At 44.2% G+C, this 14,326-nt stretch overlaps 1 protein-coding gene across 1 annotated transcript in view; it reads left to right on the forward strand.

Moving 5' to 3' along the window:
* Positions 1 to 14,326, forward strand: part of thada (THADA armadillo repeat containing) — a 93,706-nt gene that overhangs the window by 427 nt on the left and 78,953 nt on the right. The window contains 20 exon segments of the mRNA XM_080017049.1: positions 63 to 190; positions 715 to 845; positions 995 to 1,143; positions 1,259 to 1,291; positions 1,396 to 1,444; positions 1,616 to 1,809; positions 2,052 to 2,149; positions 2,426 to 2,649; positions 3,900 to 4,624; positions 4,935 to 5,086; positions 5,184 to 5,339; positions 5,977 to 6,084; positions 6,178 to 6,298; positions 6,458 to 6,603; positions 7,465 to 7,705; positions 8,261 to 8,396; positions 8,532 to 8,668; positions 9,195 to 9,329; positions 9,332 to 9,337; positions 11,707 to 11,867. Coding sequence (XP_079873175.1) covers positions 63 to 190; positions 715 to 845; positions 995 to 1,143; positions 1,259 to 1,291; positions 1,396 to 1,444; positions 1,616 to 1,809; positions 2,052 to 2,149; positions 2,426 to 2,649; positions 3,900 to 4,624; positions 4,935 to 5,086; positions 5,184 to 5,339; positions 5,977 to 6,084; positions 6,178 to 6,298; positions 6,458 to 6,603; positions 7,465 to 7,705; positions 8,261 to 8,396; positions 8,532 to 8,668; positions 9,195 to 9,329; positions 9,332 to 9,337; positions 11,707 to 11,867 — 3,230 coding nt within the window.

Below are 14,326 nucleotides of genomic sequence, written 5' to 3' on the forward strand. Positions count from 1 at the left end.
TCCTCAACGTAATCATTGAATGTAGTCGCCGAATCTCAAGTGTCTGTGTACTGTGTGTGCAGCCTCCCTCAGCGTGGATGCAGGAGATGATGATGATGAGGATGACGATGGAGTCAGGCAGGTTGCTCAGACTCTCTGGGCCTGTTTGGATCTATCAGAGCCAGTGCAACAGATCCAGCTCATCAAAAAGGTAGGTGTTGAAACTCCGATCACAGTCAAAGTTGACAGGGGGCGCAAAATCGTTTGTCACCTTGTTCATCTTTATCACACGTTTTTCAAAGGATCATGAACAACCTGTCCTCCATACATTACGTCAATTCATGGACAAATTACTCTTTCCTTATTGAAACATTTGAGGTACGGTTTTTGCCTCCAAGATTTCTGCTTGCTTCTCTGCAATATGCTCTAGGGTTTGAGGATACTTTGTGTTTGGTGGATGATATAAGCTTATCTCAAACCACTATCGGCAGGGCGGCCCAAAAAGGACTAAAGGGACATGACAGAAGAAAATGATTCCTGGTTATCTGCATAAATAATGATAGTTGTTAAGGCTAATTAAATTGTCTTCTTTCATTAAATTGTCTGTTTTTATTGTTTGTAAAGGACTTTTAGCAAAACAAACATTTGTGTGTGTGTGTGTGTGTGTGTGTGTGTGTGTGTGTGTGTGTGTGTGTGTGTGTGTGTGTGTGTGTGTGTGTGTGTGTGTGACATCAGGCAGGGTCTCAGCTGGAGGTTCTGAGAGAAGAGCAGTGCCATGGAGCTTTGACACAGGCCTGTCTCCACACTCTGGCTCTGATCTACGTTTCCCTTCAGGCCAAGAACCCACTTTGCAGGGCCAGTGCCAGGTACGCAGAGACAGAAATAATTGAGGGGGAATATTAAATATAAAATGTAGCCCTGCTTTTAAGAGAAATTACACAGCTTTGTTTTCTATGTGTTTTGTTCAGGAGAACAATAGGTAACAACACTTTGTGTTTTCTCTCTGTCTCTCCAGCTCCCTAAGCTCAGTACCGACGTGGCTGCAGGAGCAAACCGTCGACTGTCTGTCTGCCTGTCTGTCTGACTTCCTGAACCGCCCTGGTTCAAACCCACATCCTCACATCACAGACACCATCGCTGCCTGCCTTGACCGATTCCCACTCGGTGAGTCCAGGAGCAGATCTCTGCCTGCGAGCGCTGGCTTCAAGGCTTTTATTTTGGTTGCTAATACCAAAGTTAGTAGCTAGCGTAACAGCGTTCTCTTTTTGTTTTCCTCCAGGTGAGAGATGTATAAACAAACTGCTACCTGAAGGTTAGTGTCTTATTTGCTTCCATTGTTATCTAGATATAATTCTTTTCAAATGATACACCTGGGTTCTCCTCAACTTGTATGTTAATGGTTATTCTTCTGTGTAGTTTTGCAGTTCCTTCAGAAAGCCTTAAGCGAATACATCCAACAGAACAGGTACAATGACGTTACTGCTGTTGACTTCCAAAGATTTAATAGTTTAGAGAATAATTACATTATAATTTTGTACAATCCCATTGCTAAACATATCCACCCATAAACAACTCTTGGTATTGTCCGTCTTCTGGCTTCGTGATGTGTCTCTGCTGCCCCCTGTTGTCGCTCCAGTGGCCTGGTGGGCCGACACGTCGCCCAGGCCCAGCTGATGCATTCCTGCCTGGCGGTGGTGAAGACCTCCATGCTGGTGCTGCAGAGGTCGCAGCAGGCCATCAGCGCTGCCCTACAGGCGGATCAGGAGCACTGCGCCCTGCAGAGCACATTACGCTGTCTGTTGAACCGCTACATAGACGTCCTCACCAATGGTAAGAAGCACATCTGTGACACCAGTATAATGGAGCATTTTTTATAGCTGAGGTGAGGGCTGATGGTAGTGTGAGCCAGAGGTTCCCAAACTGTGGTCCCAATTCGGGATTCCTTTGAACTGGGGAACCGGTTCCCAAAATGGTTCCCCAATTCAAAGGAATTCCAGGTTTTATTCTTTCATTTCCACATGGTTTTTGAAAGGTGCAATTCTTCATTTCCGTTTCTTCTGCTTTGTTCCCAGAGGAGTTTGTCCAGACGGTTCAGAGCACAGCAGGAATGGCCGTTGTGCTCCTGCTCAGGTCTGTCATCACAGACTCCGCAGACAACATGGCTAGTGTGGTAAGTTAAAAGATCCAGCCTGACGTTTATGTTACATGCCCAACATTTTCATTATTTCACATTTAGATATGTTTGGTTCTTGCCTTTTCTGAGTGCCATTGAAAACTGGGTTCCCTTTTTGATTAGCTTCGTTTTTCGATCCATGTGCCTTGGATATGTGACAATGTGATTATTAATTCATTGCTGGTTTATTTAATGTTTGCTATTTACATGGTATAATCAGCCAATCCTTCACTTTGGAATGTGCCTGATTATTTCTTTCTCTATGTGTCTCAGGTGTGCGACCTGTTGCTGGGTTCTGTGAAGGACGTTGATGCCGCCCCCTGTTGGCTGAGGCCGAGCCTTGCGGCTCTGTGCGCAGGGAGTCGTCCGCCAGGAGTCTCCCTCTACCTGTGTCACGGGGCCCTGGCCATGCTCAGCTGGAAAGGTGCCCTGCAAGGGCCGCAGTGGGAAGAGCTGCTGTTACTGGTGCCACACACACTGCTGGAGCTGGATACAATGTAGGAAACCAGCTGGATTCAACCACTGCAGGTTTTTCCATTTAGAAATGGTCAAATGCTCCTCCTCAAAATGAGCAAGGCATTCATTCGTGAGCTGTCCAGAAACGTGAAATTTCATCCTGTTGTCCTCACAAAACATTCCTCTGCTGAATTAAAAATTGGGAAAACAAATTCTTTGTGATTCATTTGTAGGGGAGTCACAAATTGACATGATCAAAATGAGCGTTTGGTTTCGAACTTCACCAATCAGGTTTGCGATTCTCTGTGTATTTTTGTGGTTAATATTGTCTGACATGGTTTCCATTTTGAGGCGGTCAAGATCTGCCGGTATACACATAGTGTGCTATGGGTGGCATTTGCGGAGTCGACTGATGAGCCGACGAGCTGCTTTGGGCTCTGGACAGGTCCGCTGCGCTGCATCCCTCAATGCACACTGCACCCACCCACCTGGCACTAGGGCTGCAGGAACGAAATTCGAATATTACAAAAAAAATAAAAATAATAACAAATAACTAAATAAATAATAAATAAATTAATCCCGTTTGTTGCACAGTGAACACACATTAGAGGGAAATATTCCTGGTAATGATGTGTAGAAGTCCAGATCAGAGCTGCGGCGCTGCAGGTAGTGATTTGCCTTTTACTACCAGCATTCCCCTCTGGCAAAAATAGCATCCGTTTTTGTGTGCTTATTTTGGTGAGTAACTTTAAAGTAGTGTAATAAGTAACTTATTGTTTATTATTCTACAGTCTAGTTTTGCTCAAGCTCTGAACTGTTAGGGTGTGTTGTTTAAATATTCTCTTTTTTTTTTTTTTTAATAATTTTTAATATTCAAATAAAAGTTACTTATTGAGAAACAAGTGTTTTTCTTTACAAATCCAAACGCGATAGTCGAACAATAGCATAGCTGTTAGTGCTGAAAAAAAATACATATGTTGAAATAGAATCGAATCCTGAACCTAAAATCGAAGGTCAAGATTCTCCATATCCACAATTTGATTTGACACCCCCATTCATTTGTATTGATTAAAAAACAAAAGAAAATCTAAAATTTTGGTTGAAAATCAATAAGGTTCATAGCAACCAGAAACACAGTTGTTTTTCTCAAAGAGCAATGTTTATTGATCACTTAATAGAGTGGCAGTTACTGATGTCCATTAAGGACATGTTGGCAATACAGGGAGAAATATTGTTGATTGTAACTTCATGCCCTTTCTGTGTCTCCATCTTTCCATATTTCTGTCTCCAGCATCAAGGAGTCGAGTACGGCCATGGTGGTGGCCCGTGTGCTGACACTCTGGAGTGGTGCTGCCCTGGACTGCCTGCAGGAGGAACGGCAGCCATGCTCCCCTAGTCTCCGGCAGTCCCTCTGCGGGGGGTCCGCTCTCCAGGGTCGCCTCTTGGAGCATGTCTACTCCCATTGGGAGCACCCCTTGGACGGCGTCCGGCATCAGACTCGTTCGCTGTTCCGAAACCTTCTACTGATCCACCAACATGGCGCCTCCTCAGCCTCGGACGCCGCACGGGACCCCTATATCGCAGGGCTTACACAGAGCCTGCTAGATCTGGAGTGGCATATGAGGGGGAAGTATGGAGCCCTGGGCTGCCTGGTGGAGCTCCTGGGAGCCGCCTCCCTGCTGGACGTCCAGCCCCAGCTGCCCTCCCAGCTCCTGGGCCTAATGGGTGACCAGACCCTGGCTCCGTATGCCGGCGACCTCTTGGAGAGGCTGTTTGTCAGCCACAAGGCTCAGCTGGTGGTGGAGGCGGACTGCGAGGGTGAGGCAGCCCCGGTGGACTCGATGGGATGTTGGCACCGCACGTGGGTGACCCCACTGCTCCAGGTGCTGTGCCAGGGGAGACTGGACCAGACCACCTACATCCTGGACTACTTCATGCCCAAGCTGCTGCGCTGCAGCCCCTCCAGCCTTGCACACATGGTGCAGGTTTTGCAGGACACAGCGCCCTCCAACGCTGGTAAAACACACTGCTACATTTATATGTACACATACACGCTAACTGAGTGGATCTCAATGTAGGGTCTCGGGAACCCCTAGTGTCCTTTAAGAGGTTCCAGCAAAATGATTAATGGTTCAACTTCACCATTTGTTCATATATAGAATAGGTTAATTGATATGAAAATGGTTGAGAACTACTTTAACTCATATATATGAGAACTAGAAGTGTACTGCCATGCATGTGTACATAATATGTACACATGCATGGCAGTACTCATGTAGTTCTCAGTGTTTCATATGATGGCATGATTCTTTTAAATTGCTCTTAGGTCCTCCAGGAAGCAGGGGCGCGATTGGGGCTCTGATGACGTGCCTGCGGGCTGCCAGGGCCCAGGGTGTGGCCCCATCCTCAGAGGTGCTGTTGGGGGGACTGGTGCCCCTGTCCCTGCTCCGACAAGCTCTGGTCCACAAACATGACCAGGTAGGATTTGTGTATGTGCGTTGATTGTCTTTATACTGGAATCAGATCTGCATTTGAAGCCATTTTCTCTGTATGTTTCTCTTTCTGACACCACCAGGTGAGGATGGATGCTTTGGGCCTCCTGTGTGAGACCCACCGCAGCACAGAGTTTCTGACTCCACAGGAAGTGGAACTGCTGCATCACTTCCTGCCCTCCAATCTCAATAATCAATCACCAGGCGTCCGACAGCAGACTGTTAGTCTGCTCAAGAAGGTCAGCTGTTGGTCCAATGTGATATACACTGTGTTGATGGAGTTATAAAGAACCATTTGACTTTTCAGTTTTCATCCAAATGGAAAAAGTGATTGTGGTCAAGCCGCGGCTACAGACGCTAGCATGGCTCCCTTTCCCGCGGTCGCCCAGCTGCCTCGAGTCAGCCGTATCGGCGCCCACGTTGCACTGATTGGTCCGACTCGGGGCAGGGAGCTTTCTTAATGTTTGTTTGCTTTGCAGAGAGAGATCGGTGTTCAGGCTGGTCAGCCGACCAGGAGACAGAGTGAAGCGTCATTCCCTTCTCTGCCCAATGGTAGGGGCTTAGGGAGGGAGACGGAGTCTTTCTGCCGGTGGATTGCCAACATGGCGAGAATCTTTATTAAGAAATCTAAACAGAAAGGCTTGCTGGCCAAAAGGATAAATAATTCAACAATGATTTGACCGGGCGCATCAGCCGGACCTCCGGCTTGCGCGCCGATTTCTCTCTGCAACAGACAAACACTAAGAAAGCTCCCTGCCCCCAATTGAATTAATCGGCGCTGTGTGGGCTGTGTTAAATGTACCACTATAGAAAAGTTTAAAATGTAAAAAAAATAATTTGCTGTAGATAACTTGGTTATTTTCTGTGAATCCTAAGCTTCTTTGCAGAGTGAAGGACGGGGGTCAGTTGCTGCAGAAGAGATTGAGCCAGGAGAGGGACTCGGAGCAGAGAGAGAGGGACCAGCGCATGCTGGGAACCTACAAGGTAAAAAAAAGTTGAGCCCATTTCTTATCATTTCTGTCTTAATTCCCTTTTTTGAAAGACTTAATGTATGTATGTGTGTTTTACTTAACCCAGGACTTCCTCTGCTGGCTGTGTGAAACTCTGCTGGATGTCTTGGACGGAGCCTCGTTCTCCACCTGCCTGACGTCCCTCCACCTGCTGGTTCTTCTCGCTCAGCTCTTCACCTTCAGCTCTGGTAATTCACCCCTCTGACGACACCCCTCAGCTCTTTATTTACTCTCTGATTTCTTTTTTTATTTTTCAAGTAATCATGTGAAGGGCCCAGGGGGTGGCTCCTGGCCAACACTTAATACTTATAACTCCTTTTCCTTTTATTTCTCTCTCACTCACTTAGCTCCGGATGTCTACGCCTTGGCTGACGTAGTTACTTTTGCACGTGCGCAGAATGTCCTTTATTGCGTGGGCAGCAACTTCCTGGAGGTCAAGCAGTTAGCCTCCACGCTGTTGCGGCAACTCCCTCCATCAGCGGTGGCTCTGCAGGTAATGTAACGTTATCTGAAAATAAACTGCGTACGGTATTGCTGAAGCCGAGCTTTTTCAGCTGAGCTGCGTGCGCTCAAATTCAATAAAATAAAATGTATTTTACAATATGTCTCCTTGATTTGTCCACTTTGTCCATATTAAAAAATAATTAGTTCTTTCCACGTTGTCCATGCTGACGTTTCACTGGCTGGCTGTGATGTAACCCCCCCCCCCCCCCCACTCCCACCGTCCCCTGGCGATCTCGAGTTGGACAATATGAAAATATAAACGATCGCCCAACCCATATCTAATTATATTTTAATGTTTTGTACGTTAATGTAACGTACGTTTGTACGTGAATTATAATAATTGTCAAAATCCCTGTTGGTTTTATCCATTTTTTAATAGGCCTACATTTTCCACTTCGGAAAAGTAAATTTGGCTATTGTGCATCATGTTCTTGAATTGTGGCGGGGGAAGGTTTTCAGATGATCTTTCGAGTTGATGTCATTGGATATTATTATTATTGGATGTTATTTTGCATACATAGTTGGATCCATCTATACCCTTTTTAGTATTTGTATAACACATACTGAGATATTTCATGGTCTAATTATTGACTAAAATCAAATACCAAATACTTTAAATAAATTTTAAATATTTTATTTACTTTTTTCAAGGGGAAAAAATACCCCCACAAAAGTCCTTGCCCTTAAAGGGAAAAAAAAAAAAATTCCTGCCGTCATGAACGAGTAATCAAATAATCCAATATTCTCACCCATCCCCAATTGGTATATATCGATTAAGCACTTTTAATTGGGGTCAAAGATTTTTATTGTCGTGTATCTGTGTGAATGTCACACTGTGTTCTTGGTGCAGGATCCTCAGAGGATGCAGGATGTGCTACGGGCAGCTCTGAACCTAAGCACCAGCACCAAACCCTATGACAGCGTTACCGCTGCTCACCTCCTCAAGCTGCTGGTGCTCCAGCCCGCCCTGCCCCAGACCCTGCTGGGCTGCGCCTGGGAACAGGACCTCTCTCTGCAGCCTCCCCGCCAGGCACAGTGCCAGGCCTCCGAGGCGCCTGAGGCCCCCACCATGGAGCTGAACACTCTGACTGGTGAGATCCAGACAAAAAGCTCTCACGCTACGATTTTAGTAACAGTACGCTGAAAATGAAATGCTTTTTTTTTTTTTTTTTTTTTTTTTTTTTTTCTTCTTCTTTTCCATTACCATAATGTCAAAGTAGCAGACTACCACTGAATGCAGGACTGCCAAAGGCTGTGTTGATTGAAAGGGAGGCTGTGATTGACGACAGCAGATGGAGTCAAAAATAGGGATCAACTTTAATATATGCCATGTTGGACGTGGCATGTCTTAAAGGAAAGTGAGATGAATTTCTGCTACTTAACAAAAATATATCATTGGAGCTTTCGCAATTGTTACATAAGCAAAACGTGATGTTTTTGGAAATTGTTCGGTGTGTTGTGTTTCCATCCATATTTAAGCAGAATTTTAAACCCAATTTAAAAAAATGTTGCAATAAATGCAATGCGATTGTTTTTGGCTTTTCTGGAGGTAGACATGTATTATTTTTATTTTATGCCACTATTAGAGTGGTATTAAGTATTGATCATGTGCGTGCGTGCATGTGTGCGCGTGCTCTGTGTTTCAGTGGTCCAGTTCCTGCTGCAGTGTCTGAAACAGGAAGTCGCTTTGGCGGAGTCATCCCTACTACAAGCGGCCTCCTCCCGGCCGCTGTACGGCCGAGCGCACTGCATCACAGCCGTGCTGCAGCAGCTGCAACCCGGGTGAGGGGAAAACCCATGCATGCAGGGACGGAATTCACTTCATTGGGCGTCATTCACAAAAGTTTTTGATATTTACATTTAGTTCTTGGAAAAAATGTCAGGTTTTTTGTAAACTGGCCGTCTCTCTGTCTCCAGGAGTCTGGTCCAGACGGAGCACTGGAGGAGCACTGTGACGGAGCTGATCAGTGTGTGCTACAGGATGTCCGACGTGGTCTCTCCCGTTGTCCAAAGCTCCTCCCCTGAGGGACTCATACCGATGGACACAGACTCGGGTACACACTGATCACATTTGAAACAATAAATCGATCAAAAGCAATAGAAATGTGTGTGGGATGGAGGATGACAAACCTATCCTTAAATCTGTTTTATCCTAAATTAGGTCTCACTTGGACAGCATGTCTTTTAGCAAAGCTCAATAAAAGCCATGAACTCGAAACACCAGACGCCGTGATACTTGCACTTAATCAAGGTCATAGTCAAGTAATCAATTATTATCAGTTATACGGTATAAATCATATATACAGTATATTTCATATATATATGTACTAAAAAAAATTGTAATGTCTGGCTTGTACACGGTAAAGAAAATGAAGTATGTAATTTAGTATGTCGTATTCTCACATTAAGAATAGATTCATATTGCCTCACCAAAAAAGTCTGAAGTCATAAAGAGTGTAGTTCAAAAAGTGTGTGTGTGTGTGTGTGTGTGTGTGTGTGTGTGTGTGTGTGTGTGTGTGTGTGTGTGTGTGTGTGTGTGTGTGTGTGTGTGTGTGTGTGTGTGTGTGTGTGTGTGCGCAGGGTCGTCAGCAGGCCTTCAGAAAATCCTCCAGGAGATCCAGCCCCGGGACACCAACGACTTCTTCACCAGCGCCAGAGAGCTGGAGGCTCAGGAGCTGGAGGAGCGCACCCCCAGCAAGACCCAGGACTCCAGAGGTCAGAGAGTAATTCTTTCCATCAAATTCTGCCATAAAGGATGAAATTGTTTGTTTGGGCTTCCAGTACCATAAATCCTCCACATGGGGGCAGTGTTTTATCTTTCCTGTTTTACTTGGGGAAATAACAAGGGAGTGACAGAAGCCATTACACACATGAAATGATTCACTTTAAAAGCCAGAGCCCACTAGGTGTCACAGGAGAGAAAAAAAATGACCCCTTGAATTATGAATCATTCCCAGTAATTACAAATGAGTTCCCCCAAATTACTTATTCAGTGTGCTAAAACGGCTTAATTCATTCCCTCAAATGACTCATTTGTGCCGTTGAATTACTCATTTGTTCTCTCGAATTAGTAATTTGTGCTTCACTGGATTAATTTCGCCATTGACATTTGAATCCTTTCCACTTCTCTCTCACGGCGGCAAAGTCACGCTGGTGCAGCATTGCACCGTGTTCTCTGGAGAGCCTCGACCACCTTCTGAAAACACATGGTATTCTGGTCAGTTAGTCTATCATTTTGGGAGAAAAAATTATTATTTTTGGTTGGCGTTATTGGACAAGAAAGTTAGTTGACTTTTCATATTGAAGCCATCACAAGTTTGTTTACTTGAGTAATGATTGATTAACTACTTGAAAGATGCACATATTATAGAACAATTTTAAAGCAACTATAGATTGTAGGGAAAGTCGATGAGTCGGATCATCGGTTGGAGATTCTTCAAGTCTAATATAAGTATATATGTTTTTTGTTAGTCAGTGTGCATTACAATAACAGGGTAAAACAGATTGAAGCTTACACAAATGCACAGGGATTACATTTCAATGAGGAATTATAAATTTGGGGAATTCATGAATGTATTTTTATGTGTGTAATTGTCCACGGACGAGTACACGGTTCTCCGTGCGCCCCGATCGCGGAGAGCTGTGCCCTCTATTATTATGTCTTCCAGGATTTGACAGTAACTGTTGCCTGGTTGCCCTCGACAACCAGATTGAGTCAAACGGCAACCATTCTGTGGCCTCTGGTTTGGCCCTTTGGGAACCACTTTTTAACATAGGGACTGCAAACTGCAAAACATGCACCCCAAAACAAATAACTTTGTTGCATAAGTGATATTTAAATATTGCTGTTACAGTCTGAACCATAACACTGCACGTGTGCTGGTGCATCTACCCACGTGTCCAATGGTGCACACAGACACCGGTGGACGGCAGTAGAGCAAGGTTATTATAGTCAGAGCTGCAAACACCTCGCTGTGGACATGGCTCAAGTCTCCGGTTGTAAGCGCTCCAAAGTAAGGCTGCGTTGACGGGCTCGGTAAACTATAATGCATGTAGGAAGTGATACATTTATGGGAACCCGGATAACAGTTGGCTACCACCATAAGTGTATTTCAGACCTTTTTTCACCATGCATGCTTTTGTATCTCTATACAGATACAACTAAACAAAAACTACTAGGTGTGAACAACATTTTTTTTGTTAAAACTAGAAAGTAAAAGAACTCTGAAATGATATTGTGTACTTACAAAACAAACTAAAGTAAAAATAAACAGGAAAAGTCTTAGTTTTAGTCATTTTCTGTTGGTCAATTTGGTCAAATTTGTCAACATATAGCCATACAATATATATATATATATATATATATATATATATATATAACAATACAATAAACAGTTTTTATGTTTGTAGACACAGCATTGACAATGAGCATGGCTCAAACCTCATCTGGCGGAGAGATACTTTACATGGAAAGATGCAAATTAGAGTTGACCATTGTTAACAAAGAGGTTCTGATCGTCTGTGTTGTGAGCACATACTGTGAGTGTAAGAGAAACAGACACAGGTGAAGTGTGATCAGGCCAAGTGTGACCAGAGGAGTTGGTGTTATCACAGCTCTTATCTGTCTTAACTTGTTTTTCTTCCCCTCTGAAGATTCAAATTAGGTAAAGTATCAGATGAAACAAACTTAATATCATTTTGTTTGGTTACTGTTACAAAGCTTTTAAATTTTCTTTTATTTTCAATTAAGCTGATGTATAACTGCATCTATCTTAATTACTGAAACTACAGGGTGACTACAACTGGCAACCAAAGCTGATGCCTGGTTGCCAGCCCGGCAACCACTTTTAAAAGATGTTGTTGAGCCCTGTATTCCATATTTGACTTAATGCAAACACAATATTAGAATCAGATTCAGTTTATTTGGCTAAGTACATTTTCATATATAAGGAATTTGTCATGGTAATATTTATTGCATTGTGCAGACAACAAGCATAAAAAAGCTCAACACTCTGAATATATATATATATATATACACACACACACACACACACATGATGTTATCGTGTTATTTACCAATGTCTGTGTCTAGGTGGCGAGGGCTACCGGGTGACGGCGCAGATGGTGCTGGTGTGCTGCTGGCGGAGTATGAAGGAGGTGGCCATGCTGCTGGGGGAACTGTGCCAGAGCCTGCCATTGCACCACACCCACGGCAGCTCATGTGCAAGCATCGGGCTCATCACTGAGCAGCAGGTGAGGTGCGCGCACACACAAATAGGGATGTCCCAATTCCTTCATTACCCTGAAAATCAAGATTAAAAGACATTCCCATTTAAAATGGTTTTATTAATAGAGTTGTATTACAAAGTTTGCAACGTTTTATTTATTTATTTATTGGTTGTTAATTTATTGTTATTATTATTAAATATTATTTTATTTTATTGTATTTATTCATCGTCATTTTCTGTATTTCCAATTTCAAAAATATCAACTCAAATATGTGCATTTAACTCAATATCCCACACTATGAGCCCTGCGATTGTATGGTTTTGATTTGCCCAGATGCTGCAATATTCTAAAATGGCAAGTGTACCCTCCCACTGGGGCTGGTCCATATTGACAAATTCTAATTTCTCTAAGATATTTACGCACCAGTAATATGTGAGAAACAATTATTAGTAATGTGGATAGCTGTAGAAACATTTTTACATGCACACACACAGGACATCTCCTGTGTAAACAGTTGTCATTGTGTGTGTGTGTGTGTGTGTGTGTGTTTGTGTGTGTGTGTGTGTGTGTGTGTGTGTGTGTGTGTGTGTCTTTCTCTCTCTTTTGGCGAACCCACGCTGCGAGACTCCTCAATTAGCATCCGCCCTCATTAGCACCGCGCTTTCATTTCAGACCGATCCCGCTGGGTTTTTAACACGATACCCCTCCCTTTCCACCACATTCTTTCCAAATCACTTCCACCGCTAGCTGGAAAACAACAGACACACACACACAAAAACACACACACACAAATAGTTGTCTGAGTGCTTCAGTATGTTACAGTCCATAATAACATGGGCACCAGACGTAAGCTGTATTTGCCCATGTAGGGGGTAAGGGTGTGTGTTTGGGTGTTTGCGTATGTGTGTATGTGTGTTTTTTTTTTTTTTGTTTTTTTTTTCTTGCGGCACAACCGTGTATTTACTCCCCACGGAGAGGAAGTGTCTGCAGAGAAAGTAGGAAGCTTAGAGGTGTGTGTGTGTGCGTGTGTGTGTTAATATACTTGTGAGGAAAGGTCTCCGAATTTACTATATTTTTGGTTAAGAGGTGCACCAGAAACGTGGGTCCTCACTTACCAGCTCTATTTACTCCGACCTCGCTTTGATCCCAGTACACGTTTGTGTGGGTGTGTGTTTCTGTCTATCTTCTGTTGTTGATATATTTGGGGAGATGATGTTGCTGTTCCATCAACTTACCATGTTGCTGCTAGCTTTGTCTTTATGCTCAAAACCTAAAGTGAAGTCATCCTTCACCTTCATGTTGCTCACTGAGGCACTGCACTGCCATATAAACTGCTTTTCTCCCAAGGTACAGGAATGTATTGATAATGTATTGCAAGAGGAAATATTATCATATATTGCACTATCATTTGTTTTTTTTTTGTCCCACGCCTATGCCACACACGGTGAACAAAACGTAAAAATGCGTGACGTGCATGACTTTGGGTCCGGGTGTCGTCGTGTGTCTCAGGCACCGCCTCCCTTCATGTCCTTCACCATTTCATACTACAGTGGGTGCAATGACCAGTTGTTGTCTACGACGCCCCTTCTTATTCCTGATGCCCCCATTGTCATTGTATGTTGGATTGGGGGGCTCCAAATCCATCCTGATTTTTGCGTCTGCTGAGGAGGCCTTCAGGAGGCTGTGCGTGCATGCGCGCATCTGCATTAGTGTTGACAGTTGACCGGGTGTGTCTAATACCCGGTTTCTGGAAAATGGCTTTGGCTTCGTCTGTGTAGACCAAAGTCACTCTGCCATACCACAGTGATGACACACTGCAGTAAACAGTGTGTGTGTGTGTGTGTGTGTGTGTGTGTGTGTGTGTGTGTGTGTGTGTGTGTGTGTGTGCGTGTGCGTGCGCGCGCGTGCGCGCCCCAGACCAAGAAAGCTCTTTCCGAAGAGCTCACACCCGTCAAACCCGTGCTCGATCCCTCACCAGCATTTTGTGTTGGAGCTTGTCGTCCCGGCAACGCCGCAGATGTTTCCCGCTACTGGGTGGCACCACGGCAACGGTTGCCGTTGTTGACATGAGTGATCCCGATTCCTTACCGATGACCCCGAGCTGAGCGCTGCAGAAAGACTCTTCTCTCCAAAATACTGGAGGATGGGATAATAGTTAGTTAGTTAGTGTGTGTGTGTGTGTGTGTGTGTGTGTGTGTGTGTGTGTGTGTGTGTGTGTGTGTGTGTGTGTGTGTGTGTGTGTGTGTGTGTGTGTGTGTGTGTGTGTGTGTGTGTGTTCTCTGGAGCGTTTGACAGCTTTGGGTGCTTGGCTTGGAGCTCAGCTTAAACAGAGGAGAGAAGGTTTTAGTGTCTCGAGCCTAGCCGACTACAAAAGTTCTAGTCGACTAGTAGTCGTCATTTCAAGCCATCAGTCGACTAGTTGTGGCATGTTGATGATATTCATTTAAATGTATATTTTTGGGCCATCAAAAAATGGTTTGCCT

The sequence above is a fragment of the Zeus faber genome (genome assembly GCF_960531495.2).
Source record: "Zeus faber genome assembly, chromosome: 16".
In the NCBI taxonomy this organism is placed as follows: domain Eukaryota; kingdom Metazoa; phylum Chordata; class Actinopteri; order Zeiformes; family Zeidae; genus Zeus; species Zeus faber.